This window comes from Zophobas morio, unplaced genomic scaffold, assembly GCF_036711695.1.
Source record: "Zophobas morio isolate AGI-343-1 ecotype UQ-CSIRO unplaced genomic scaffold, CSIRO_AGI_Zmor_V1 ptg000014l, whole genome shotgun sequence".
NCBI classification, from domain to species: domain Eukaryota; kingdom Metazoa; phylum Arthropoda; class Insecta; order Coleoptera; family Tenebrionidae; genus Zophobas; species Zophobas morio.
Genome location: NW_026972119.1, coordinates 12,381,154 through 12,406,431, shown reverse-complemented (window position 1 = coordinate 12,406,431; position 25,278 = coordinate 12,381,154). Strand labels below are relative to the sequence as shown.

At 30.2% G+C, this 25,278-nt stretch overlaps 1 protein-coding gene across 2 annotated transcripts in view; it reads right to left on the bottom strand.

The window, feature by feature from the left end:
- LOC135129286 (aminopeptidase N-like) overlaps window positions 1-25,278 on the bottom strand; it is a 25,677-nt gene extending 399 nt beyond the window's left edge. Inside the window, exons 1-9 of one of the 2 annotated variants that reach the window (XM_064056448.1) lie at window positions 25,182-25,278; window positions 11,287-11,451; window positions 10,666-11,108; window positions 10,451-10,616; window positions 9,979-10,401; window positions 9,107-9,916; window positions 8,853-9,055; window positions 8,491-8,802; window positions 8,359-8,440 (exon numbers count right to left, since the gene is read on the bottom strand). In XM_064056448.1, coding sequence (XP_063912518.1) covers window positions 8,359-8,440; window positions 8,491-8,802; window positions 8,853-9,055; window positions 9,107-9,916; window positions 9,979-10,401; window positions 10,451-10,616; window positions 10,666-11,108; window positions 11,287-11,451; window positions 25,182-25,190 — 2,613 coding nt within the window. In that variant the 5' untranslated portion in view covers window positions 25,191-25,278. Of the gene's footprint in view, window positions 1-8,358; window positions 8,441-8,490; window positions 8,803-8,852; window positions 9,056-9,106; window positions 9,917-9,978; window positions 10,402-10,450; window positions 10,617-10,665; window positions 11,109-11,286; window positions 11,452-24,343; window positions 24,415-25,181 lie in introns of those variants that run through there. The other variant, XM_064056449.1, reaches the window with a different exon arrangement.

Below are 25,278 nucleotides of genomic sequence, written 5' to 3'. Positions count from 1 at the left end.
TTTTCACAGCTATGCTGTGACCACTTCCTATTTTTGTTGGGGCGAATTTCAGAAAAATATGGAGCACATACGCTATCAGTGTAAAGACGGTTGCATAGTCCAGGTAAAGACAAAGATTAAAACATTAGTTGTGATGAGTTCCACTGCTCCATGTTAAATTTTCATGAACAGTTAGTCATTATTTTGCAAAAAAACAATCAAAATAAGTTTAATTGGGAGGTCACAAGTCAAATTTTAGCTGAGTAAGTTTTAGGTGTCAAGTTTATGCTCGTTGGCAGTGTGTTTCAAAATTTAAGTACTTATCAGGTGATAAAAACACTGGTGTGCTTCAGTTTTTGCTAAGCTGCACACTGCAAAAACAAATCAGTCACATCTTATCACTGAATAATTTAAAATTTGTATTATTAATATTATTATTGGTAACTGTACTGTAATATTATATTATAAATATTTGAATTTTTTGGAAATCATTTTCTTCTAAAACTTTGACATATAAAAATAAAAAGACCTACCTATTGACGAATTTATGAAAATGATCGGTGATCTCTCGAAAACATGAAACTGATTACTTTAAAATATTTCATTGTAAATCACCCCTTAGTGCCAATGTGTCATTCTGATTGACGTTTGAAAATAAATTTGAAATTTCGGCTTTTTAAATTTATTTTGTCGACAATACTTGCAGCAGGTATTGCATTTTAATAAAGCAAACAGTTTTTGGTATCTGTAACATTTAGTTAGGCAAAACCAATCTTAAGTAAAGAAGAAGTAAGGTTAGTTGTTCATAAAGCCCAATTTACACGTTAATGTCAATATAATTGGAAGTTGTTGACCAAAATTTACCCACCAGTCCCCTCCAAATTATTAATTATGATTTAATAATGATAATATTTATTATAAGTTTAAGAAAATGTTGTTGATAGCATACCCAGATTTTTAAATTATTGATTCATAGACAATGGATTGTCTTAAATAAATAAATAAAAATTATGGAATGAAATAGTAGACTTGGACATATTTATGTCCTAAATAATTATAAAACACTGATGAGTAAAATTTATGTAATGAACTCAACATAACGTCAAAATTAAATTTTTTGTAAGTTGCAATAAAAAAAAAATTAAAACTAATTCTTTTGTCCTAGAAGCACAAATACAAAATTTAGATGCACAGCTTCTTAAAAAAAATATATCAAATTTGATTTTGCGAAATTTTTATAAATTAAAAAAATATAAACAGTACTTGTCACAGTGTAAGAATAAAAAAGACCCATGAGTCGGTCGGTCATTATTAGACAGCGGATTTCTGTCGGGCTACGTCACGATTATAGGTGGGGACGCGCTGCATCGCCGGGACTCAGAAGCGGGTGATAGGTAATCTCTGAATTTAATTGTCACTTGACTCCATAAATACAATTAACGATTTATTAATCAAACGGCTAAGTAAATGAGAACTGGAATTAACAGCAGAGTGCAACGAAGCAGCGTTATTCTAATCTCAAATAAACGAAGTGCAGCCGGTAACTGCAATGAATTCCCATCCCGTACGAGCCGTACCGAGTTTGGCCTTGTCTAGCCCGACAGAAATCCGCTCTCTAGTCATTATTCTAATCAAAGCGCCTGCAAGTGTTGGTGTTCCGCTTATGTTACTTAGTATAAAAGCTTGTCATAAAATTAGTTTTTTTTTGTGAAAATTTGGGTGCCTAGGGGAAAAACTTAAGACCGATTCCTAAGCCATAAGTACAAGCGTATGGTATTTTATTATTATTTTAAAATTTCAGTGGCATTTACCAAGCAAAATATTGTGACGACGTTATCAGTTTAGGGGCGATAATTTGACAAATTTTGATTAGAGTTTTACAATCTGCAAGATATTTCTAAATTGATAATAATCGGTTCAGCAAAAATTAAAAAAAACAGACGACGGACGTAGGTACGGATTACGGGCAGACCACAAATTAACAGACCGGAATGCGGACTTACTTTTTCACACTTTAGAAGCCATGAAAAATAGAGAAAACATGAAAGTAGCCATGAATCAAATTATATGTAGAGTGAGAAAGGGAATTAATAGAACATAGACATAGACTGTTAAAATAGAAAGAAAGAAAAAACGCTAATCGTATTTTTTTTGTTATACTATTTGCTATACGATTTATTTCTTATTTCACATGTCAAAAATGGGAGAACGGGTGGGTGGGCGGGAGTAAAGTTAAATTTTCCAACCGAGTCTTTACTAAGCAAGTAATAGCCCCACCCACCCACCCCCTCGTCATTCTAGTGATTATTCTTACTATTGTTAATTAATGACAGTATTAAGTAAGAACATCTTTTTACAACGTAAACTCAGTACGAAACAATAGGTCGCCCGTTTCCGTCTGTCTGTCTGTCTGTCTGTCTGTCTGTCGTCTGTCCTGATTTTTATTAGACCGATAATCTCCGAAACTACTGAATCATCCCTATCATCAATTTCTTGGCGTCATCTCCAAAATTGACAATAGTAAATATTATTTAAATTTTATAAAATAAGATACCTACACCTGCGCATGTGGTTGATGAACCCCTGTTGAGTTTTTGTCCTAATTAAGTTTTTTATTGCTTTTTTTATAAAATAAAATCGTCAATTTTTGTCGTGAAGTTTTTTTTAATGAATTTTTTAACATTTCACACCATTTTTAAGGTTATTTTTTAAAAAGTCGCGGATTTCTGAAGATTTTGACCATGATTTCAGCGGATCCATATACAGCGTGTTATTGAAAGGTACGTACAAAATGAAATCAGCAATTGGTCTCGAAGCATGGGTGCTAAAAGTTAAAAAAAAATCAGGTAAAAGTGTTCTCCTTTTAGAGATAAAAATTATTAAAATTTATGTCCAAATTCGTTGTACGCCTCTGATAAAAAGATCATCTCGTGTTTCTGTAGCAACATTTAGTCTTGACAAAAGTTTGATTGTTACAGTTTCTAGGATTTACTAAAATAAATTAATTTTACCTATATATCTTTCAGTAGCGTTTAAAAAGATTGGATAAGGGTTCATTTTCCCCTTATAATTTTAATAACACAAAATAAGTTTTTCAGACTTCTGAGACTTCGCGAAGAACGGTTAATTTTGTTGTACGTATTTTTCAATAACACCCTGTAGAAACCGCTGACTTTGAGATGATCACAAAAAAATCTTCAACGTTAAAATTAGCCTGGTTTTTTTTGAAATTGCAAAAACGGATGGTGTTGATAAAAGTCGAATTCGGTCGAAGTATAAACATAAACAGTCGAAGTTAAGCATACTGAGAAATTGAGAATTCCTATATTTTTCCCGTTATTACCTGCTTTAAATATATTTCATATTTAAATATGCAGGAGTTGCGGGGATGTTAATTACGCCATTTTATAGAGGTTAACAGAAAAAAAACGAAAATCGCAAAATATTATATTATAACTTTCGAAGCGGAATTTGTTAACCTATACTTCAAGGGCGAGGGAAGTTCTGTCAAAATAACCTTCCACAATTTTTTTTACTAGCTTTGTTTTTCTTGGTAGCGTTTTCAAAATTCCAAAAACAACATAATTTTTTCAAAACGCCAATGTCTCCGGCCAAATTGAAAATAATAATAGTAATTGTAGGTAAGCGAAGAAAAATGTTGTTACCTCGGTGGGAATCGAACCCACGCCTCTCACTTTGCAGACCACTAGACCACGAGGCGACTTACCTTTCTTCGCTTACCGACGTGTTACTGTGCCGCCACAGTACTCCCAGAGAACTGACAGAGAAATTCACTTATTTAAGGTGCTTTTACTTAGTATTAGGTATATTATAACACCCTTCATAACTTCTCACTCGAGATTTATAGTACATAGTTATTTATGAAATTTAAACTAATCTTAAATGTTGATCCATTTTGAGAGAAAGAACCTTGAAAAGTTTCGTCAGCCAGATAAATCGTCGCCTTAGAACTTGTTTGATCCACAGACCGGAGCGCGCTCAGGCCAATGTCGACTCTAAAAGCGTTTAGAATTTTTCGGGAAATAGTTTTTATTTAGATGCTTTTATTTACAAACATAATATCACATCTCACATGTTTCACTCGATTTTTACATGCTACTATTGATAACTGAAAAATCGAAACATCGAAAAATTGGAAAATCGAAAAATTCAAAAACTGAGAGATTGAGAAATCGAAAAATCAGACCATCGAGAAATCGATGGGGGCAAAATTCAAAAAATCGAAAAATTGAGAAACCGAAATAGGCCAAAATCGAAAAGTCGAAAAGTAAAAAATGGAAAAATTGATAAATTGAGAGATTGAACAATCAAAACATGGAAACATCCGAAAATTTGAAAATTCGGAAAACTGAAATATTGAAATATAGAAGAACTGAAAACTCGAGAAATTGAAAAATCTAGAATGTTAAAAATGGAAAATATCGAAAAGTTGAAAATTTAAGAAATCGAAATATAAAACAGTCGAAAAAAAAGAAAACCCGACAATCCAAAAAATAAAAAATCGAAAAATCCAGAAGTCGAAAAGTCGGAGAATCAAAATATACGAAATTCCAAAACTGAAAGAAATATCCCAAAATTGTGAAATTAAAAAATTGGAAAACTGAGAAATCGAAAAATCGAAACTTGAAAATTTAAAAAATGGAAAAATCCGATAATTCAAAAATCGACACATCCAAAAATTCAAAAACTGTGACATCGAGAAATCGAAAAATTAGAGGATGGAAAAATCGAGGAGTGCCAAAGTCAACAAGTCGAAAAATCGAAAAATTGAGAAACCGAAATACACCAAAATCGAAAAATCGAAAAATTAAAAATGGAAAAATTAATAAATCGAGAGATTGAATAATCAAAACATGGAAACATCCAAAAATTTCAAAATTCGGAAAACTGAAAAATTGAAATATAGAAGAACTGAAAACTCGAGAAATTGAAAAATCTAGAATTTTAAAACTTGAAAATATCGAAAAGTTGAAAATTTGAGAAATTGAAATATAAAACAGTCGAAAAGAGAACGAAAAACTCAATATCCAAAAAATAAAAAATTGAAAAATCCAGAAGTCGAAAAATCGCAAAGTCGGAAAATCAAAATATTAGAAAATCCCAAAACTGAACGAAATATCCAAAAATTGTGAAATTAAAAAATTGGAAAATTGAGAAATCGAAAAATCGAAACTTGAAAATTTAAAAAATTGAAAAATCTGATAATTCAAAAATCGACACATTAAAAAATTCAAAAACTGAGAAATCGAGAAATCGAAAAATCAGTGGATGGAGAAATCGAGGAGTGCAAAAGTCAGCAAGTCGAAAAATCGAAAAATTGAGACACCGAAATAGACCAAAATCGAAAAACCGAAAAATTAAACATGGAAAAATTGATAAATCGAGGGATTGAATAATCAAAACATCCAAAAATTTCAAAATTCGGAAAATTGAAAAATTGAAATATAGAAGAACTGAAAACTCGAGAAATTGAAAAATCTGGAATTTTAGAAATTGAAAAATTAAAATATCGAACAGTTGAAAAACTGAGAAATCGAAATATAAAACAGTCGAAAAGAGAACGAAAAACTCAATATCCAAAAAATAAAAACTCGAAAAATTGCAAAGTCGGAGAATCAAAATATTAAAAATCCCAAAACTGAAAGAAATATCGAAAAATTGTGAAATTAAAAAATTGGAAAATTGAGAAATCGAAAAATCGAAACTTGAAAATTTAAAAAATTGAAAAATCCGATAATTAAAAAATCGACACATCGAAAAATTCAAAAACTGAGACATCGAGAAATCGAAAAATCAGAGGATGGAGAAATCGAGGAGTGCAAAAGTCGACAAGTCGAAAAATCGAAAAATTGAGAAACCAAAATAGACCAAAATCGAAAAATCGAAAAATTAAAAATGTAGTAATTGATAAATCGAGAGACATGGAAACATCCAAAAATTTGAAAGTTCGGAAAACTGAAAAATTGAAATATAGAAGAACTAAAAACTCGAGAAATTGAAAAATCTAGAATTTTAAAAATTGAAAATATCGAAAAGTTGAAAATTTGAGAAATCGAAAAATCAGAGGACCGAGATATCGAGGAGTGGAAAGCCGAGAGGAAAAGTCAAAAATTGAAAAATTGATAAATCGAGAAATTGAACAATCAAAACATGGAAACATCCGAAAATTTGAAAATTCGGAAAACTGAAAAACTGAAATATAGAAGAACTGAAAACTCGAGAAATTGAAAAATCTACAATGTTAAAATTTGAAAATATCGAAAAGTTGAAAATTGAAGAAATCGAAATATAAAACAGTCGAAAAAAAAGAAAACCCGACAATCCAAAAAATAAAAAATCGAAAAATCCGAAAGTCAAAAAATCGAAAAGTCGGAGAATCGAAATATTATAAAATTCCAAAATTGAGACATCGAAAAACCAAAAAAACAAGTCGAAACATCGAAGAGTTGAAGAACGAAAAATCGAAACTTCGAGAAGTCGAGTAATGAGAAAATCAAAAATAGATTAATGGAAAAATCGGAAAACTGAATATTTAGCAACGTCAAAATTTAAAAAGTTGAAAAATAGAAATACTGAAGAACTGAAAAATAAAAAAATCTAAAATTTAAAACACTGAACAATTAAAATATCCCAAAATTGAAAAATGGAGAAGTGCAAACAAAATATCAAAAACAAAAATTCGAAAATCTAAAATTTAAAAATCGAAAAATTGAAAAGCCCAACAGAAAAAATCAAAAAACCGAGAAATGCAAAAATCGAAACATCCAAAAATTCAAAAACTGAGACATCTAGAAATCGAAAAATCAGGGGATTGAGAAGTCGAGGTGTGGAAAGCCGAAAACAAAAGTTAAAAATTGAAAAATTGATAAATTGAGAAATTGGACAATCAAAACATGGAAATATCTGAATTCCATAAATAAAAAAATTGAAAAATCGAAAAATTTTAAAAAAGAAAAATTGGAAAAATCGAAAATTTCGGAAAACTGAAATACATATAGAAGAAATCGAAAAACCTATAATTTTAAGACTTGAACAATTAAAACATCGAAAAGTTGAAAAATTGAGAAATCGAAGTATCAAAAAAGTCGAAAAATGGAAAAATCTAAGGTTTAACAAAAAATTGAAAAGTCGAAAAATCGAAACATTGAAAAATCCCAAAACTGAAAGAAATTTCAAAAAAATTGAGAAATTAAAAAATTGGAAAAGCGAGAAAAATCCTAAGCTTAAAAAGTCGAAACATTTGGAAATCGAGAAATGGGAAAATAAAAAAAATATTACTTCAGAAATCAAAAAACTGAAAATTTATGAACGTCAAAATTTGAAAAATTGAAAAATCGAAATATTTAAAAATCGAAAAATTGAGGAGAACAAAAATTGAGAAATCGTATCATTCAAACATCGGAAAATTGAGAAATCGAAAAATAAAAAAATCGAGAAATTTGAAAAATGGAAAAATTGAAAAAGCCCCAAATTGAAATATTGAAAAATTGAGACATCTATAGTGGAAAAATCAATAAATCGAAAAGCCGAAAAATCTCAATAGCCTCTTTATAAACCACAAGTTCAGGACTATGCTACTTTTTAACACTTAAATAACATTTATTCGACAAAATCGTATGACATCATCAATTCCTAAAATGCTTCCAATACTTAATTATAAATTGGAAAATGTTGATTTTTTTCCAAAAATCTTGACGTCCAAGGTAAAAACTCAACACGGATTCATAAACCATAAACGGAAGATATAAAATTTAAATTACACCTACTATTGTAAAATTTGGAGATTACGTCATTTCATTATTACTGGTGACAAATTTTGGTGAGCGTTTTACCATTTGATAATACAATTTGAAATGTAAATTTTGTCATTCGGGAACATTATGTATTAAATCGTTAAGATGTTCAAGAACTTTGTTCACTTATTCGTTGTAAGTTAGTTAGTTCTTCGTAGTGGATGTGTATCAGATCAGCTCTAACGCAAGTCGGCTTATAGATAAATCGGTTATTAGAGTCGATATTAGCCTGAGTGCGCTCTGGTCTGTAGATCAAACAAGTTCTCCGAATTTGGAGATATTAGTAGCGGAACATGCGATTTTTGTTATTTGCCTAAATAAATATTTAATTAAAAACTTATGGGGAGACCCGTGTCCGAGTGAGGTGCAGCAATAAACGACTTTGGGAAGACCGGGTAAAGAATGTAATATGCGGCAGGTTTTTTGAGGATAGAAATGTGGTGTCTGTTTCAAAAAGTGAGAGTACGATTGGACGTAATTTTTTATAAAAAAAAAATGATAGACTATTCGTACAAGTTAGAAAACACACAAAATATAAAAGTCTTAACTTGAAATACGTTCTTACCTCTTTGTAATCTTCTTCACTCGTTGTCTGAGATGCAATTGAAGACAAATAGCGCGACAGTCTTCTTGAATTTTCTCCTAAACTAAAATTAAAAATTGTAAGTGTTAAACAAAACCAACTAAAATAACTCACTATCTGTGAATCTCTTTGATTTTTGTGTTCAAGAAATGCTTAGCAACGTAAAAACCAATATCGTTTCCAGCAACCGCGCCGAAAACACTACTACTATCTTGCTTCCTTATTCCAGAATTTGGAGTAATGGACCATTCGAGATACCGCCGCAACAACCACATTTCTCTTGTACAACCTAGAGCATTCATGATTGTATTCTTTTCAGAAGCGACATTCGACTTCTTGTATTGTCCCCACAAGAAGTCCCACTCTTTTTCGCCGCCGTGTCTAATCGCAGTGCAATAAATTACACTCCTTAGTTCCTTCGAGATTCTAAAATAGCTACAGTTAACCTTAATCTTACTAAATGTTGCTAATTTTACATGTTCTTATCACTGGGTTTTTTCATATACTGTTTAAACAAATCTTGAGCGTCTGAAATGCAGTTGGATACATCAAAACGACACGCCCAATTAGCAATTAGCACTTGGTGTTTAACAGCATCAAGCCTGTCAGTTTTAGCCCTTGCGAGATTCAACCCTCCCGTTTTTTCATAAATGGAACGAACCAATTTCCTCATGTAAATCTACAACCAGCAAAATTTGTCCTCTCCTTCACACACCCTCCAAACACTTACTTTAAAATTGCCATAAATAGCCGACTTCTTCACTTGTCGATTCAGCGAATTCACATTCGACAGAGCAGCTTTCCACGGCAAATACTCATCTTCGAACTGAAGATACTTGAGTACGTCGAAAAGAATCTCGTACTTGAGATTTCCGGTCCACGACAAATCATAAGCATCGTCAAGCAACTGAACCTTGTTTAAAATTGGAATCTGCTGATGGTTCTCACTGTTCAACGTCTGTGACAGCAAATTCCAATTCTTTTCATCGTAATTAATTTTGTACAAACCTCCAAGCTGAATATTAAACAAAATCCAGGTCTCGTCTCCCGGCAAGCTTTCAATCGTGGTGCCGCTTTCCGAGCAAGACAACCAAGATTTCGGCTTGGCGGACTCGAAGTTGGGTTCTTTCCCGTTTGTGTAACTCAGAGGAACCCACCAACAACCGGTGTCAGATTTTTGGCGAATTTCGTCTTTTAGGAAACGCTGCTGGGTTATGGTTGCTGTGCTTTTGTTGTAGTTTCGGGTTACGGTTATAACGGGGTATCCGGTTTGGACGGTCCACGTGTCCATCACGGTTTTGACGGTTAGGTTCTTCGGAAGGGCATCATTTTTGTGCGCTTCGTCGGTCAATGATGCCCAAAGGTCGTCTTGTTCAGCGTTTTGGTACTTGTGTTTTTTTAGGAAGTTACTGACGCCGTGTCTTAAGGTGTCGTCACCGAGGAATAGGGACATCATGCGGATCAAAAAGGAACCTTTCTTGTAGGAGATGGTGTCGAAGATTTCGTCGATTTCGTTAGGGTGACCAATGGGTACGGATACCTTAAACAAGATTAAATTAAAATTAGTACCTAAGTGTTCTAAGTAAGTAAATTTTGACTTACTGGATGCGACGTACGAAGGGAATCAAAGGCAAATACGTTCAAAATATTGTTAACAGCTTCTTCTTCAAATGATTTCCAACTGGGGTAAAGATGTTCAACAGCCCGACTTGCCATATAAGTAGCAAAGCCTTCGTTCAACCATAAATCTGTCCACCATTTCATGGTGACCAAGTTACCGAACCATTGGTGAGCCAGTTCGTGCGCAATCACACTTGCGATGTGGTGCTGATTCGTCAGGGACGAAATTTTTGGATCGAATAACAAAAGAGCTTCTCTGTATGTTATTAAGCCCCAGTTTTCCATAGCCCCAGCACTAAAATCGGGAATAGCTACCATATCCTGTTTAGGAAGAGGGTACTTAATATCGAAGAAATCTTCATAATACTCTAGAACTTTTGGCCCAACTTCTCTGGCATATTCAACCTAGAAAATATAAGATGGATTCAACAAAACAAAAATGATAACAACAAACCTGTTCCAAAGAATCTTTCTTAGCCCAAGTTCTAAAGGTGACGTTGTTGAGTTTCGATGGTTCTGAGATTTTGTAGCCAAAATCTGACACAATATAAGCCACTAAATACGTAGACATGGGAACAGAAGGTGCATACTTGTCCCAGGACCATCCCTCTTTCTCTTTTCTGCGAAAAAAAAAACAGTAAAAATTGATAACATTAATGTCGTACCTACATGGGTTCTGTATTAACCAAAGGCATGTTGCTGATCGAAGACAACGTATCTTTCCTTCCTACTATTATTTCAAACACTGCCTTCATTGCTGGTTCGTCGAAACAAGGGAACGCCTTTCTAGCACTAGTGGCTTCAAACTGAGTGACTCCAAGCCACTTTTTCTCTTTGGTTTTTTCATCAGTGTAACTACTCTTGTAGAAACCTTTCAACCCATCGGCCAGTTCTGCTTTAAATGGAATAAAAATTTCATACCGATGGTCTTTCAACAACTCGTCTTTTAAACCAATAATTAAGAAGTCATTTTGCGGTTCAAGTTTTACATTTTCTATGTTAAGGGACTTCGGAGTCGCACTAGAAATGTCTTTGACTGTGACTTGGTCATTGGTGATGTTGAGATCTTGAGAGTGTAAGGTAATGCTGTTCGTTGGCTCTTGACAAGATACCTGAAAGTGTTGGTCAAGTGGGTCAGTGTGTTAATATTGCTACCTCATTGTAAAAAAGATCAATGTAAACAGTATAATTTATCCATGAAATTGAAAGTGTAAATGAATATCAATTTAGTTGTAACGGATAGTGCGGCAAGGTTAATCGTGTTATATAAAAGTAAAAAAATGTGTTTACCTGAATCCATACTTGTCCGTCGAAGTTAAAGTTGTTCGGCTCGCCAAGATGGGATAGAATTTGTACCTTATAGTAAGTGGGGATTACGTTTGTTGGAAGGCGATAACAGTTAACACTAAATACAAATATCCAACAAAGTAGGAAACATAATGAACGAGTCATTTTCTGAAATGAAAATTTAACATTAAAATTACGTTTTGACACCTAAAACCTAACATTGAAAAATTCAAAAAACTGTAACCAAGCAATTTTAAAATAAAATACACATTTTGTGTATAAAGTGACAGAACTTTGAATAAATATTGACTGAAGATTTAAATTAATTTAAAGTAATCCAAATTTGCCGCTCGACCCTACAATAACGTCTACTATTTGTTGTTTGATTCTAGCCCTATTTATTTTTTGCTAATGGTTTGTTTTAACACGATTTTTTGTTAAATAAAAGTAATTTAACCGCGAATCAGAGCATCCAAAAACATTTCATTCATATGCGTAATTGTTGACAAATATATGTTAGAATTCCGCGAAAACTTCCATGTTTTCTAAATAAAACACTATCAGTTTTACGTAACCATTTTTTAGAGCTCTACTATGAGAACAAATATTTTGCCGCCTTGTGATGTTGCTGTTTTCAACTACCTTGAAAGTTCGTGGTTATTTCCTCGTAAATATTTGTTACTTGTGGTCAAAAAGTGACAAAATGTACTAAATAAAAACTATTTTGCTACAATTTAAAATTGTTCGTATTCTTCCAGGAAACAACTTTTGATTTTCATTATTAAAAAAAGTCAATAAATTAAAAATAAATTTTAAAATCGAATAAATAACTTACTCAATGGTCATTTTCATGTTCCGTTTCAGTCTGTTTATCTGTTGTCTGTTTCGATTTTTAAGAGACATCACTTTTGCGTAGTAAATGTTACGTAAATTTTACAAAATAACTTACTCCTATACTTGTGGTTTAGGAATCCGTACTGATTTTTTAAATCTAAATCTTAAAATTTCTGGAAAAAAAAATCTAAATTGTCTACATGTGTACATACATTTTATAATTTAATTTTGAAACTGTAAAACCAAATGCTTTAAAGTCTCTTCAATTTATCTAAAATGTAAAAAATAATGAGTTGTGCTTTTCAATGATTTCAATGCTCAATTGAAAAATCAAAAACCTCTAAAATCGAAACTTTGGGAAGTGGAGAAATGGGAAAATAAAAAAATAGATTAATTGAGAAATCGGAAAACTGAAAATTCAGGAATGTCTAAATGTGAAAAATTAAAAAATAATGAACTGAAAGATCAAAAAATCTAAATATCTAAAATTTAAAACATTGAAAAATTCAAATATCGTAAAATTGAAAAATGGGGAAAAGAACACATTACAAAATCAAAAAAATAAAATTTCGAAAATCTAAAATTTAAAAATCGAAAAAATGAAAAATCAAATCGAGAAATGTAAAAATCTAAAGTTTAATAAACGGAAAACAAAAAATTCAAAAAATAAACTTCGAGAAGTCAAGAAATGGGAAAATCAAAAATAGATTAATTAAGAAATCGGAAAACTGAATATTTCCCGACGTCAAAATTTAAAAAATTGAAAAATTTAAATATTGAAGAACTGAAAAATCAAAAAAAAACGAGAAATCGAAAAATCTAAAATTTAAAACATTGAACAATTATTAAAATATCGCAAAATTGAAAAATGGAGAAATCTAAACACCAAAAAATCGAAAAATAAAAATTCGAAAATCTAAAATTTAAAAATCGAAAAACTGAAAAATCGAGAAATCGAAACTCCAGAATTTAAAAAATTGAAAAATCGAAAAATCGGATAACTAAAAAATCGAAACATCGAAAAATTGGAAAATCGAAAAATTGAAAAGCTCAGAAGCAAAAAATCAAAAAACCGAAATATCCAGAAATCGAAACATTGAAAAATTCAAAAACTGAGGCATCAAGAAATCGAAAAATCAGAGGATCGAGAAAACTGAAAATTCAGAAAAGTCAGAATTTGAAAAATTAAAAAATAATGAACTGAAATATCAAAAAATCTAAATATCTAAAATTTAAAACATTGAAAAATTCAAATATCGTAAAATTGAAAAATGGGGAAAAGAACACATTACAAAATTAAAAAAAAAAAAAATCGAAAATCTAAAATTTAAAAATCGAAAAAATGAAAAATCAAATCGAGAAATCGAAACTAGAAAATTAAAAAAATTGGAAAATTGAAAAATCGGATAATTGAAAAATCGACACATCGAAAAATGGAAACATCGAAAAATTCAGAAACTGAGACATCGAGAAATCGAAACATCAGAGGATCGAGAAATCGAGGAGTGCAAAAGTCGAGAAGTCGAAAAATCGAAAAATTGAGAAACATCCGAAAATTTGAAAATTCGGAAAATTAAAAAATTAAAATATGTATAGAAGAACCTAAAACTGGAGAAATTGAAAAATCTAGGATTTTAAAAATTGAAAATATCGAAAAGTTGAAAATTTGAGACATAGAAATTTCTATACATATTTATATGAAACAGTCGAAAAATTGAAAAATCTAAAGTTTAAAAAACGAAAAACAAAAAATTCAAAAAATAAACTTCGAGAAGTCAAGAAATAGGAAAATCAAAAATAGATAAATTAAGAAATCGGAAAACTGAATATTTACCAACGTCAAAATTTAAAAATCGAAAAACTGAAAAGTCGACAAATCGAGAAATCGAAACTCCAGAATTTAAAAAATTGAAAAATCGAAAAATCGGATAACTTAAAAATCAAAACATCGAAAAATTGGAAAATCGAAAAATTGAAAAGCTCAGAAGTAAAAAATCAAAAAACCGAAATATCCAGAAATCGAAACATTGAAAAATTCAAAAACTGAGACATTAAGAAATCGAAAAATCAGAGGATCGAGAAAACTGAAAATTCAGAAATGTAAGAATTTGAAAAATTAAAAAATAATGAACTGAAAGATCAAAAAATCTAAATATCTAAAATTTAGAACATTTAAAAATTCAAATATCGTAAAATTGAAAAATGGGGAAAAGAATACATTACAAAATCAAAAAAAAATAAATAAATAAAAATTCGAAAATCTAAAATTTAAAAATCGAAAAAATGAAAAATCATCAAATCGAGAAATCGAAACTCGAAAATTAAAAAAATTGGAAAATTGAAAAATCGGATAACTAAAAAATCGAAACATCGAATAATCGAAACATCGAAAAATTCAAAAACTGAGACATCGAGAAATCGAACCATCAGAGGAACGAGAAATCGAGGACTGCAAAAGTCGAGAAGTCGAAAAATCGAAACATTGAGAAACATCCGAAACTTTGAAAATTCGGAAAATTAAAATACATGTAGAAGAACTGAAAACTCGAAAAATTGAAAAATCTAGAATTTTACAAATTGAAAATATCGAAAAGTTAAAAATTTGAGACAGACATTTCTATATTTATATAAAACAGTCGAAAAATTGAAAAATCTAAAGTTTAAAAAACGAAAAACAAAAAATTCAAAAAATAAACTTCGAGAAGTCAAGAAAATTAAAAAATAATGAAGAACTGAAAAATCAAAAAATCTAAATATCTAAAATTTAAAACATCGAAAAATTCAAATATCGCAAAATTAAAAAATGGGGAAAAGAACACATTACAAAATTAAAAAAAATAAAAATTCGAAAATCTAAAATTTAAAAATCGAAAAAATGAAAAATCATCAAATCGAGAAATCGAAACTCGAAAATTATAAAAATTGGAAAATTGAAAAATCGGATAATTCAAAAATTGACACATCGAAAAATTCAAAAACTGAGATATTGAGAAATCGAAACATCAAAGGATCGAGAAATTGAGGAGAGCAACAGTCGAGAAGTCGAAAAATCGAAAAATTGAGACACATCCGAAAATTTGAAAATTCGGAAAATTCGGAAAATTAAAAAATTAAAATATGTATAGAAAAACTGAAAACTCGAGAAACTGAAAAATCTAGAATTTGAAAAATTGAAAATCGAGAGGATCGAGAAATCGATGAATGGAAAGCCGAGAATAAAAATTAAAAATTGAAAAATTGATAAATCGAGAAATTGAACAATCAAAACATCGAAACATCTGAATTCGATAAATCGAGAAATCAAAAAATCGAAAAATAGAAAATTTAAAAATTCCGAAATTGAGAAACTGAAATATAGAACTGAAAACTCAAGAAATCAAAAAACCTGGAATTTTGAAGCTTGAAAAATTAAAGCATCGAAAAGTTGAAAAATTGAGAAATCGAAGTATAGAACAGTCGAAAAATCGAAAACCCGAAAAATCTCAATAACGTATTTATAAACCACAAGTTCAGGACTATTCTACTAACTAACGTCTAAGTAAAAACTCAACACGGATTCATAAACGGAGGGTATAAAATTTAAATTACATCAACTATTGTACTATTTATTTGAAAATAAATGTAAATTTTGTCATTCAGGAACATTTTGTATTAAATCGTTAAGATGTTCAAGAACTTTGTTCACTTATTCGTCGTAAGTTAGTTAGTTCTTCGTAGTGGATGTGATTATATCAGGTCTAAAGAAAGTCGACTTATAGATAAATCGCTTAGAGTCGATATTGCTCTGAGTGCGCTCTGGTCTGTAGATCAAACAAGTTTTCTGGCGACGTTTTGCTAAAATGTTCATCATATCACTACAAACTTTTGTAATGGAAAAACTCACTAGAAATATAAAGTTTTGAGATGACATAATAACTTTTTTGATGGAGAATAAACGGATAACCTTAAAACGTGTACAAGATTTCAGAGCATTCGGGTTACAGTTTCAAAGTTATTTTTGTATTAGGTACTCCATTCATTATTATTATTTTTTGAGTCGCCCTTTATAAGCAAAGCGTTCAAAATTTACACAGTACGCACTACTAATGTAAAATTTAAAAGATTTGGAGGTCTAGAGTAAGAAATTAAGGTGGTTTCATAAACCACAAGTACAGAAGTAGTAATTTAAAAAAATTAAAAGAATATTTACTGATGATGATCAAACAAAATTTGGTTAGCGTTTAACCATCTATATGACATTCCCAAAATACAAATAAAACAATCAGTCCAGTAGTTTCGGAGATTACCTGTCAAACAAAATTCACAAAGACAGACGAGAGACATATGCCATCGGGGGACCTATTTTTCATATTTATGGGTTATGAAATGTCGAGAAAACATAAAAGTAGCCATTCGTCGTACAATACGCTCCCAGTTTACACCCGAAAAGTGACAAAACTGGTAGCAAATTTATTTCAGCAACCATTATTATGTGTTTAAAAATATAATAAATAAAGCGATAACAGCCAGTGTAAACGTTTATTTAACGTGAAAGTTTTTTGGCAGCATAATGTGTATCAGAGGAATATCTGTAAACACATGAAAGTCACTAGACTCTGCACCAGTTTCTCTTACCTTTTATGTCTTTGAGATATTCGCATTTCAGCTAAATATTATATCAAGCCTAATTGTGAGCAATAATTATAAGTTAAAAAATTGGTCTAAGGTGGCTTGGGCAGAACTTGCATCGTTTCTGAAATACAGTCGAAGAAATACAGGTTTTCGAAAAATTATAAAATTTTATTTATTACAACCTCTCCGCACAGATACGGACAATATGAAATCTATTTAAAGTAGATAACCAAGGGAGACATACATTATTAATACAGGCATAAATTCGACTCTTTACGTTTAAACATTGAAAGAGTTCGACGATTAAGCATGTGTAAAATTCGTAAAGTAAAGTGCGCCGGTAGTTTCGGAAATTATCTGTATAATAAAATCTGAACAGACGGAAACGGGAGACCTATTTTTTCGTACTCTAGGGGTCATGAAACGTCTAGAAAACATAAAAGGTGCCTTTGGAATTTTTTTACAGAGATTTTTTTTCGTTCAGCTTAAAACCTGGACTGATTAAATGCAATTTCTAAGTTTTAAAGTGAAGGAGCCAAAAATCCAACAAATATATTTTTATGAAAGCATTAACTGATAACTTCTTCAAAATTCTTAGATTGAAAGGAATTTTCGGATTTTGCCATTATTTGTACTTAGTATAAAAAAATTTAATGTTGTCATTAACTTATAAGTTCACATACAGATTTTTTTCTGCAAAAGTCATCTAAACTTACATGGGATTTTCTAGAAAACTCCTGTATGTATAATTAGTGACAGAACCATTGCGCTTTCTTTAATAATCTGAATTATATTAAACTACCAAAATCTTCGACATACATAAGTCATTGTTTTTACAGTTCTTCGGCAACGGGATATAGGAGCAGACTGAACAGAATCTGAAATCATCAGCTATGTGATGATCCTTGTTATCAGCTAAATAAAATTAGAAATAATTAGCAGAAAGCCATTTAAAATATTTTCTAACATATTCCGTTACTTTTGTGTGCATCTGCAACCTATCTAATTCCTACGAATTAATCGGTGCTGATGAACCTCATTTGATCCCACCAGCTTATTATGTAAATTTACTGGAATATCGTTTTAAAAACTTGCTTTAATTATTCAAGATTTTCGAGATTATGACGCTTTTGTCCCAAAATCAAGTATTACTTAGCTAAAGGACCCGTTTATCTCTACAGTCGATCGACAGCTTCCTCGATTATCATAAAAAGCTCTTTTTGCTTTGAAACCGAGAAGCTCATTTCAGGTCAGTGACTTGCTCCTACAAAAACTTTGCAAAATTTTCCCAGAGCAAGTCATGCTAAACACAATTATTTGTTCAGGTGCAACTAAAGCACGAGTGCATATCATGTGAATTCGGAGAGCTTAATAATTATTATTAATTTAGAATTTGTTTACTTATAGTAAATAAATGATGCCAGTCATTTTATCTACCGCAATTTTCAAGGCTTACGCAATAAAAACTAAGCTGATATTATTATATACGTTTAGATTCGCAATCTGTAGGGGGAATTTACGAAACCAACACGTGGGCGAATGTCAACCAAATTGAATAATCATTAAAGTGTAACGCGTTTTTTTTTTCGAACGGATTGCTTAACAAATTTGTTTAGCACACTATTCTCATCGATTTTGACAATTCTCACTTCAGTGATTTATTATTCACACCGCATAAACTTGTTTATTCATAATAGTGAGAAAAAACTGATTTAGAATAATACGCACTGAACTGGAAGTGTCGGTAAATTGAGATATTAATTTCAGATTTCCTTTAACTTTTTTTTGGAATTTAACTGTAACAAATTTGGTTTATCGAGGCCTCTAAAATAAACCACAAAATCACGACCATTTTTAAATATCTACGCCGCTATAGTACTTGGTAATCTGATCAGTTTTTACACTTAACACTGACAAAAAAGTGTGAAAAGTAGTTCCCTATCATACAACACAAAAAAATGTAAACTTATTTTATATTAAGGTATAACTACCACAATTAAGTTAAGTTTTTTTAATTACAAATACCTTTAATGTGTAACTGCTATAACAGATTTTTACACATCCATACGTTCAAGGCAAAACCGAGACTCGTACTCCGCGGAACAAGAGCTTTCCACTCCAATTATTGTATTATTTTTCTACAACTTACACTTATTATTAGCGCCAGTGAATGTATGCAGGAAATTACAGTTACGTGTGACCACTTACAATTTTATTGGATTGTATTCAAAGGACAAAGCACTTATCACTAAATGAAAAAGACTTCCCTAGTTCAGCAAGTTATCTTTTAAAATCCACTGTTCATACTTAATGTTAATTAATTTCAAACTAAAAATAACTAATAAATACGACTCTTATTAAAAAAAATTATTTAAACCATAAATATTCGAGACGTAAATTATTTTACAATTAAACCATGTCTGATATAAAAAAAAATCAAACACGCTGACAAACTTGAACCATTGTTGATAATCAATTAAGAGTAATCTTCCACGACGTAACTCGTGATCACATAAAAACTTAACTGATTCTATTTACATAGTTTCTCAAGTGTTTTTTTTTTAATAAAAAATAATAAAATAAAAATTGCATTTATTTTTATGTCTTAGTACTGTTTGTTGAGTTATTATAAAACTGGAAATTCGAGTTAAGACGTAATAAAACTTGTGATTTGTACAAGTTCAGCAATAAAACGATAGAGATTAAACTTTTTTCATTGGGGCTGCATTCCAAAAACAAATCTGTTATTATTTTATAGTATTATTCCAGGCGGAATATTTTGAATGAACATTATTTTAATGTTTTCTTGACGCTTCATAGCTTAAAGAGGCATGGTAGACTATAAGTTTCAAGAAAGATTTATACAACGAAATCTTGAGATGACGTCATCGAGTTTTTGGATGGGACGAAAGGTCAGTTCTGAACAGTGATTTTACCATATCCGTGATTGATAACTCTAAAGTGCCATAAAAATTTCAGATCAATCGATATTGTAGTTTCTACGTCAAACTGTATGTTGTAAAATTTTGAATTTAACTGTTTTAAATAGGATTTGTTTAATAAAATTTTGAGATGGCGTCCCCAGTTTTTTGGTGGACCGAGTCCATCGGCCGAATTGCAATTTTCATATTTTCTTAACGTGTCTGTCTCTCTGTCTGTCCGTCTATCCGTCTGTCTGTCTGTCTGTCTGTCTGTTTGTCGGTCTATCTGTTTGTCTTGTGTCTGTATCCATTTTTATTAGACACGTAGAAACTCCCGAAATGATTATTATTATTGTCGAATTTTGTATGTATTAGGAATTTCATGCAGATGGTTAAACGTTAACTAACATTTAATCATCCCCACCACCAATGGGATGACGGCATCTCCCAAATTTATAATAATATGTTTTCTTTTTTAATTTTATAAACTAAGATCCTCTTGCACTTGTGGTATGTGAATTTAAACCCTAGACATCCAGATTTTTCGAAAAAAATTCAAAACTGTATAACAATATTTTGAGACTGCAAAACCGAATGCTCTAAAATCTTGGAAAGCAATTTTCGTTTATCCACTCCCAAAAAATTGAAAACTTCATCTCAAAGTTTTGCCGAATAAATCCTCTCTGAAATATGCAAAATATTATAACTGCATACTTGTGGTTTATCAACGCACTCATAGTTTTTAGAATTACTTATACAGGATGACTCAAAAAATTAATGAAAGACGCAATTTGTTTTATTGAATAAATCAGGAACTGCACAACTGAATGCTTTGAAATTTTGCAGATATTTTAAACTTATCATAAGCATGATAAATTTTTAATCAGAATATATCTGTTTATCTCCCTCAAAAATTAATGACGTCATGTCAAAATTTTGCCGAATAAATCGTATCTAAAATGTGCAAAATGTAATAGGTCTGTATTTGTGGTTTATCATTGCATTAAAAGTTTTTATATAAATGTCTTATACAGGGTGACTCATAAAAATTAATGAATGATAGTGTTATTTAACTGCTTCACATTTATTTTAACTTAATAGAATTTTCATAAAAAAATAAAATTTTAAAATTTATCTGAAAAGTTGGGTTTGTTTTATTGTACTTCAGAGGCGAAGGAAGTTCTGTCGAAATAACCTTCGACCCATTTTTTTATTCTATAACTGTTTTCCTCCACTACTATATTTTTCATTATGTGTACTAAAAATAAAACTGATAACTGAATCTATGATGTCATAATTTTGTCCATTTTGAAAATATTACGTTTTTGTAAAATTGGATGACTGTTTTTTTTCTTTCTCATATACAGGGTGAGTCATTAAGCGCACTCTGTTCCACATCGCATTATTTATTAGAAACAGTCCAAAGTTTTACGGTTCTTTGAAACCGTACACTCAAATTATTTTCAACTATACAGAGTATTCCGTTTTTAAGGCGTAAAATAACTTAGTTTTCTTAAATGGAATATGGTGTATATTTTTACGTAATTATTCTGATTCACCTCCTCTTAGACTTTATAACCAAAGTGTATTTTTAAAATTCAGATGCCATCTTGCCACGTTATCCAATTGGTTTGAAATTTTTTAGAATGAAAGGGTTCACAAAATATCACGATAGGGTTATTTTGAAAATATGTATTATAGTACAATATTTTATGGAGTGATAAATAATGGTATGCGCATTGTTGTGACATAAATAAGATTGCGTCACAATAAAAAAAAAAATAAACTTTTACAATTCGGAAATCGATATTTCAATTTTTAAAATAAAACACCCTGTGCAATTTTGTTGTTTGTCATGTCCCTTGCATTTTTTCTTAATATACATACTTAGTATTCTTTAAACGATACTCAAAAACATGTTTTTAATTTCTTGGAATATAGATATAAGTATTTTGCAGTTAAGCTCCGCCCCCTTGTTTCACGTCGAATAAAAAAAATCATCATATTTGAAATTGGGCGGGTGGGCGGGCTTACCTTTTATCTTTTTGGTTTAATATGTGTAGACTTCTTTGCAAAACATGAAACTTAAAACATGTTTAAAATGTAAATTTTGTATAAGGAAATATCGATTTTGCATTAAGGCTCCGCCCTATGATTGCAAAATCCATATTTCCTTTCAAAAATGTACCATTTTAACCATGTTCTTGTTGTGAAAAGATGTCTTATGTTATGTTAAGAAAAATAAAGCCCCACCCACCCACCCTTTCTCAATTCTGATGATTTTTTTATTCGTCGTAAGCCGAGGAGCAGAGCTTAATTGTAAAATCCTTATTTTTTTGTACTTTTTCTGGAATTTTTAGATTCTGTATAATTTTTTGAATTACTAGGATCTTTGACATCTACGGAATCTCTGTATATCTAGAGCCTATGGAATCTCTGGAATCTTAGAGAGTCTGGAAACTTAAGAATAATTTTCAGAATCTTTCGAATTTTTAGGGCCTCTAGGATATTTAGATTCTCTAGAATCTTCAAAATCTCTACAGTTGCTGGAACCACTGGAATCTAAAACTTTTGTTTCTTTGGAATCTTTAGTATCTTCAGAATCTCCAGAACCTCTAGAATCTCTAAAAACTCTAGAATCTATAGAATCCTTCGAATTTTTCGAACCTATAGAATTTCTAAAAATCGGTAGAATTTCTAGAATGGGTAGACTTTAAAACTTGTACAATTTCTGGAATTTATAGATTCTGTATAATTTTTTTAATTACTAGAATCTTTTGAATCTCTAGAATCTCTAGAACCTTTAGAGAGTCTGGAAACTTTGGAATCGCTAAAATCTTCAGAATGTAACGAATTTTTAGGGTCTCTAGGATACTTAGAATCTAAAACTGTTGAAATCTTTGGGATTTTTACAATTTTTACAATTTTTAGTTTTTTTTACTTTTTTTTAGAGACACGTGGACATGTTGACAGAAAGAGAATAAAAAATAGAATAAGATATACTAATAAAATACAGGGTGTATTATTAAAAAAAAAAAACTGAAACATCAGTTATAAAGTTCTAATTTTTTTTATAAACCCTCTGTATATTAAAATTTTCTTAAAAAAAAAAAACTAAGTTATGTGCTGTACTTAAGAAATAAAACACTCTATATAATCGAAAATAAATAGTTAGTATATACTCAAAGAATAAAAAAAAAACAACTTTAGTCTTCAACTTTTTTTCTACTTTTTAATTAGTGAGATATCGAGAACCACACGCATAATGACTCCCCCTGTATATTTTGAAAATACTGAATAACCATCTTCATCAAAAATCGATTATATAAAGATTCTACTTAATTTTTGACGGGTAGTTTAATTTTAATATCATTCAGTATTTGACAAAGAGATTACAAATATCAAATGTCAGACAAATATGGGGCACAGGATAAAATATTTGGTATTTAATTATAACTAAAGAAATTCTGGAAGTAACAATATGCTTTTTAAAAGGGTTGCTGCTTGTCTTTTTATTCTAAATTACTTAAATATTAAAAAATTTACTTATCCAAAGCTACATAAACTAATATGTTTGTATGGCAAATTTTGTATGTATATTGTATATGTAACTACAGATGGTAAAACCCCATTAAAATTTTTCTGAACATTCCCACCAATATAATGACGTCACAATGTTACATAGTAAATATTATTTAATTTTTTTTAAACACTCCTACACTTGTCATGTATAAATCCGTATCGATTCACCCTAGACATCCAAATTTATCCGTTTATCCCCTCCCCCAAATTGATGACGTCATCTCAAAAGATCGCCGAATAAATCCTATCTAAATTGTGCAAAATATTTTGAGTCCATACTCTATATTTGTGATTTAGCAACATTAATATTTTTTTTTACTTGCTTATACAGGGTGATTAAAAAAAATGATAAGGGAATTTGTTTTATTAATCAAAATTATTAAATTGTGATTTTTATCAGTTTCGTTATTTTGACATTTAAAAAACTTTTGGACACAGTTCTATAAAAGGATTTGTAAAACTGTATTCAAATATTAATATTAATATTAGTAATAGACCAGTGAGATTTGTTATCAAAATTATTCCTACTACAGTTATGATAAAATATAAAATTAAACCCTTTATAGAAACATCAAAAAGCAGTGATTTGGGAGACGTTTTTTCCTGGTTTTTATAACGGTAATTTTAAAAGTATCATTCAAGATTTCTCAAATTTCCTCTAAATTGTTTGCTGTCTGCTGAAGAACAAATCTTATTCACTAATTTTCTCTGACTCTAAACATCATACAAATAAACTATGATGTTTTACTTTGTTATTTTATGGTAAAATTAAATTTACGATGAGCATATAATTGCTTGCGTGTGTGCAATTGTTCTGTTATCTTTGGTAAAGAAACAGAGTAATTAAGAACTCTGTATCGATCGTCTAACTAAATTACATCTTACAAACAGATTATTGACTGTTGCTTCGAAAAGGAGAAAAAAAAAAAACAAATAATTTTGCAATCTGTACGTCATAACTATAACAAACATATGCAATAAAATATGTAGTTGTCTTTTTCCAAAGATTATTATCTCTTATGTAACTAAAAAATAACGTTAAAAAATGCAATAAAAATAAATCAACATCACTTACGTCTGTATGTGAATTTTGAACAAACAATTTGACTTACCCAGAATCTATTTTGGCGGAAATTACCACACCGCAGTAACTGCTGGAACTATGAATAAATCAATACGTAACTTATCTCAATTAATACAGACGCTATAGTAACTTCGTTAGGTTTATGGCACACCCAAAATATTCATTGATATATATAGATAATGAAGTGCTTTCTCTTTGTTATTAACGGAAAGTGAAAATAACAGCCGCGTGGCACCAATAGTTTGATTATAGTTTTATCGATTTATTAGAGTACCAAATTTTTATTGCAACAAAAACGCATCAAAACAAAAATTTGGTACTATAAGTAAAAAAGTACTTTTACGTTGAACTTCATCAAGTAACGCAAATGTAAATAATTGTTGTGTAATAAATTAAAATTTTATCTAATATTATTATTTATTAATCGAGCAAAAACAAATCGTTAGAGAGGATGATTAATTAATTATTATTAATGTCGGTACAACTATGAGTACACATGCAATGATGTCAATGACACATTCAGTTGGAAAATCATTGTAAAATACAAAGCAGAAGGTACATACACCAAATATTTTGTCTATTATACTATGGCTATGATTACGCTAATAGTTCCATCAATTTTATAAATTAATTTGTCATTGCTAAGTACTATTATTACTGCCAGTATTTTTTTACGTTATTCTGTGTCATTCTTCCTAGAAGATATTGAAATTTAGTAAATAAGAATCGCATGGGGAATTACTCTATTTCTCTACAAGTGCAACAGGAAAGTACCAGTCGTACAAGTGGTTCGAATTTATTTTGGAAAAACCGTGAGAAAAGTATTTCGTTGTTATTATTTAAAAAATAAATAAATACAAACTCACCATAACCATGCACTCGAAAATAAATATTAATAATAATATATAAGTAATGAGAGTAACTCTTCACCGAAGAACAAGTGGCTGAGACGCGAGTGGCGTC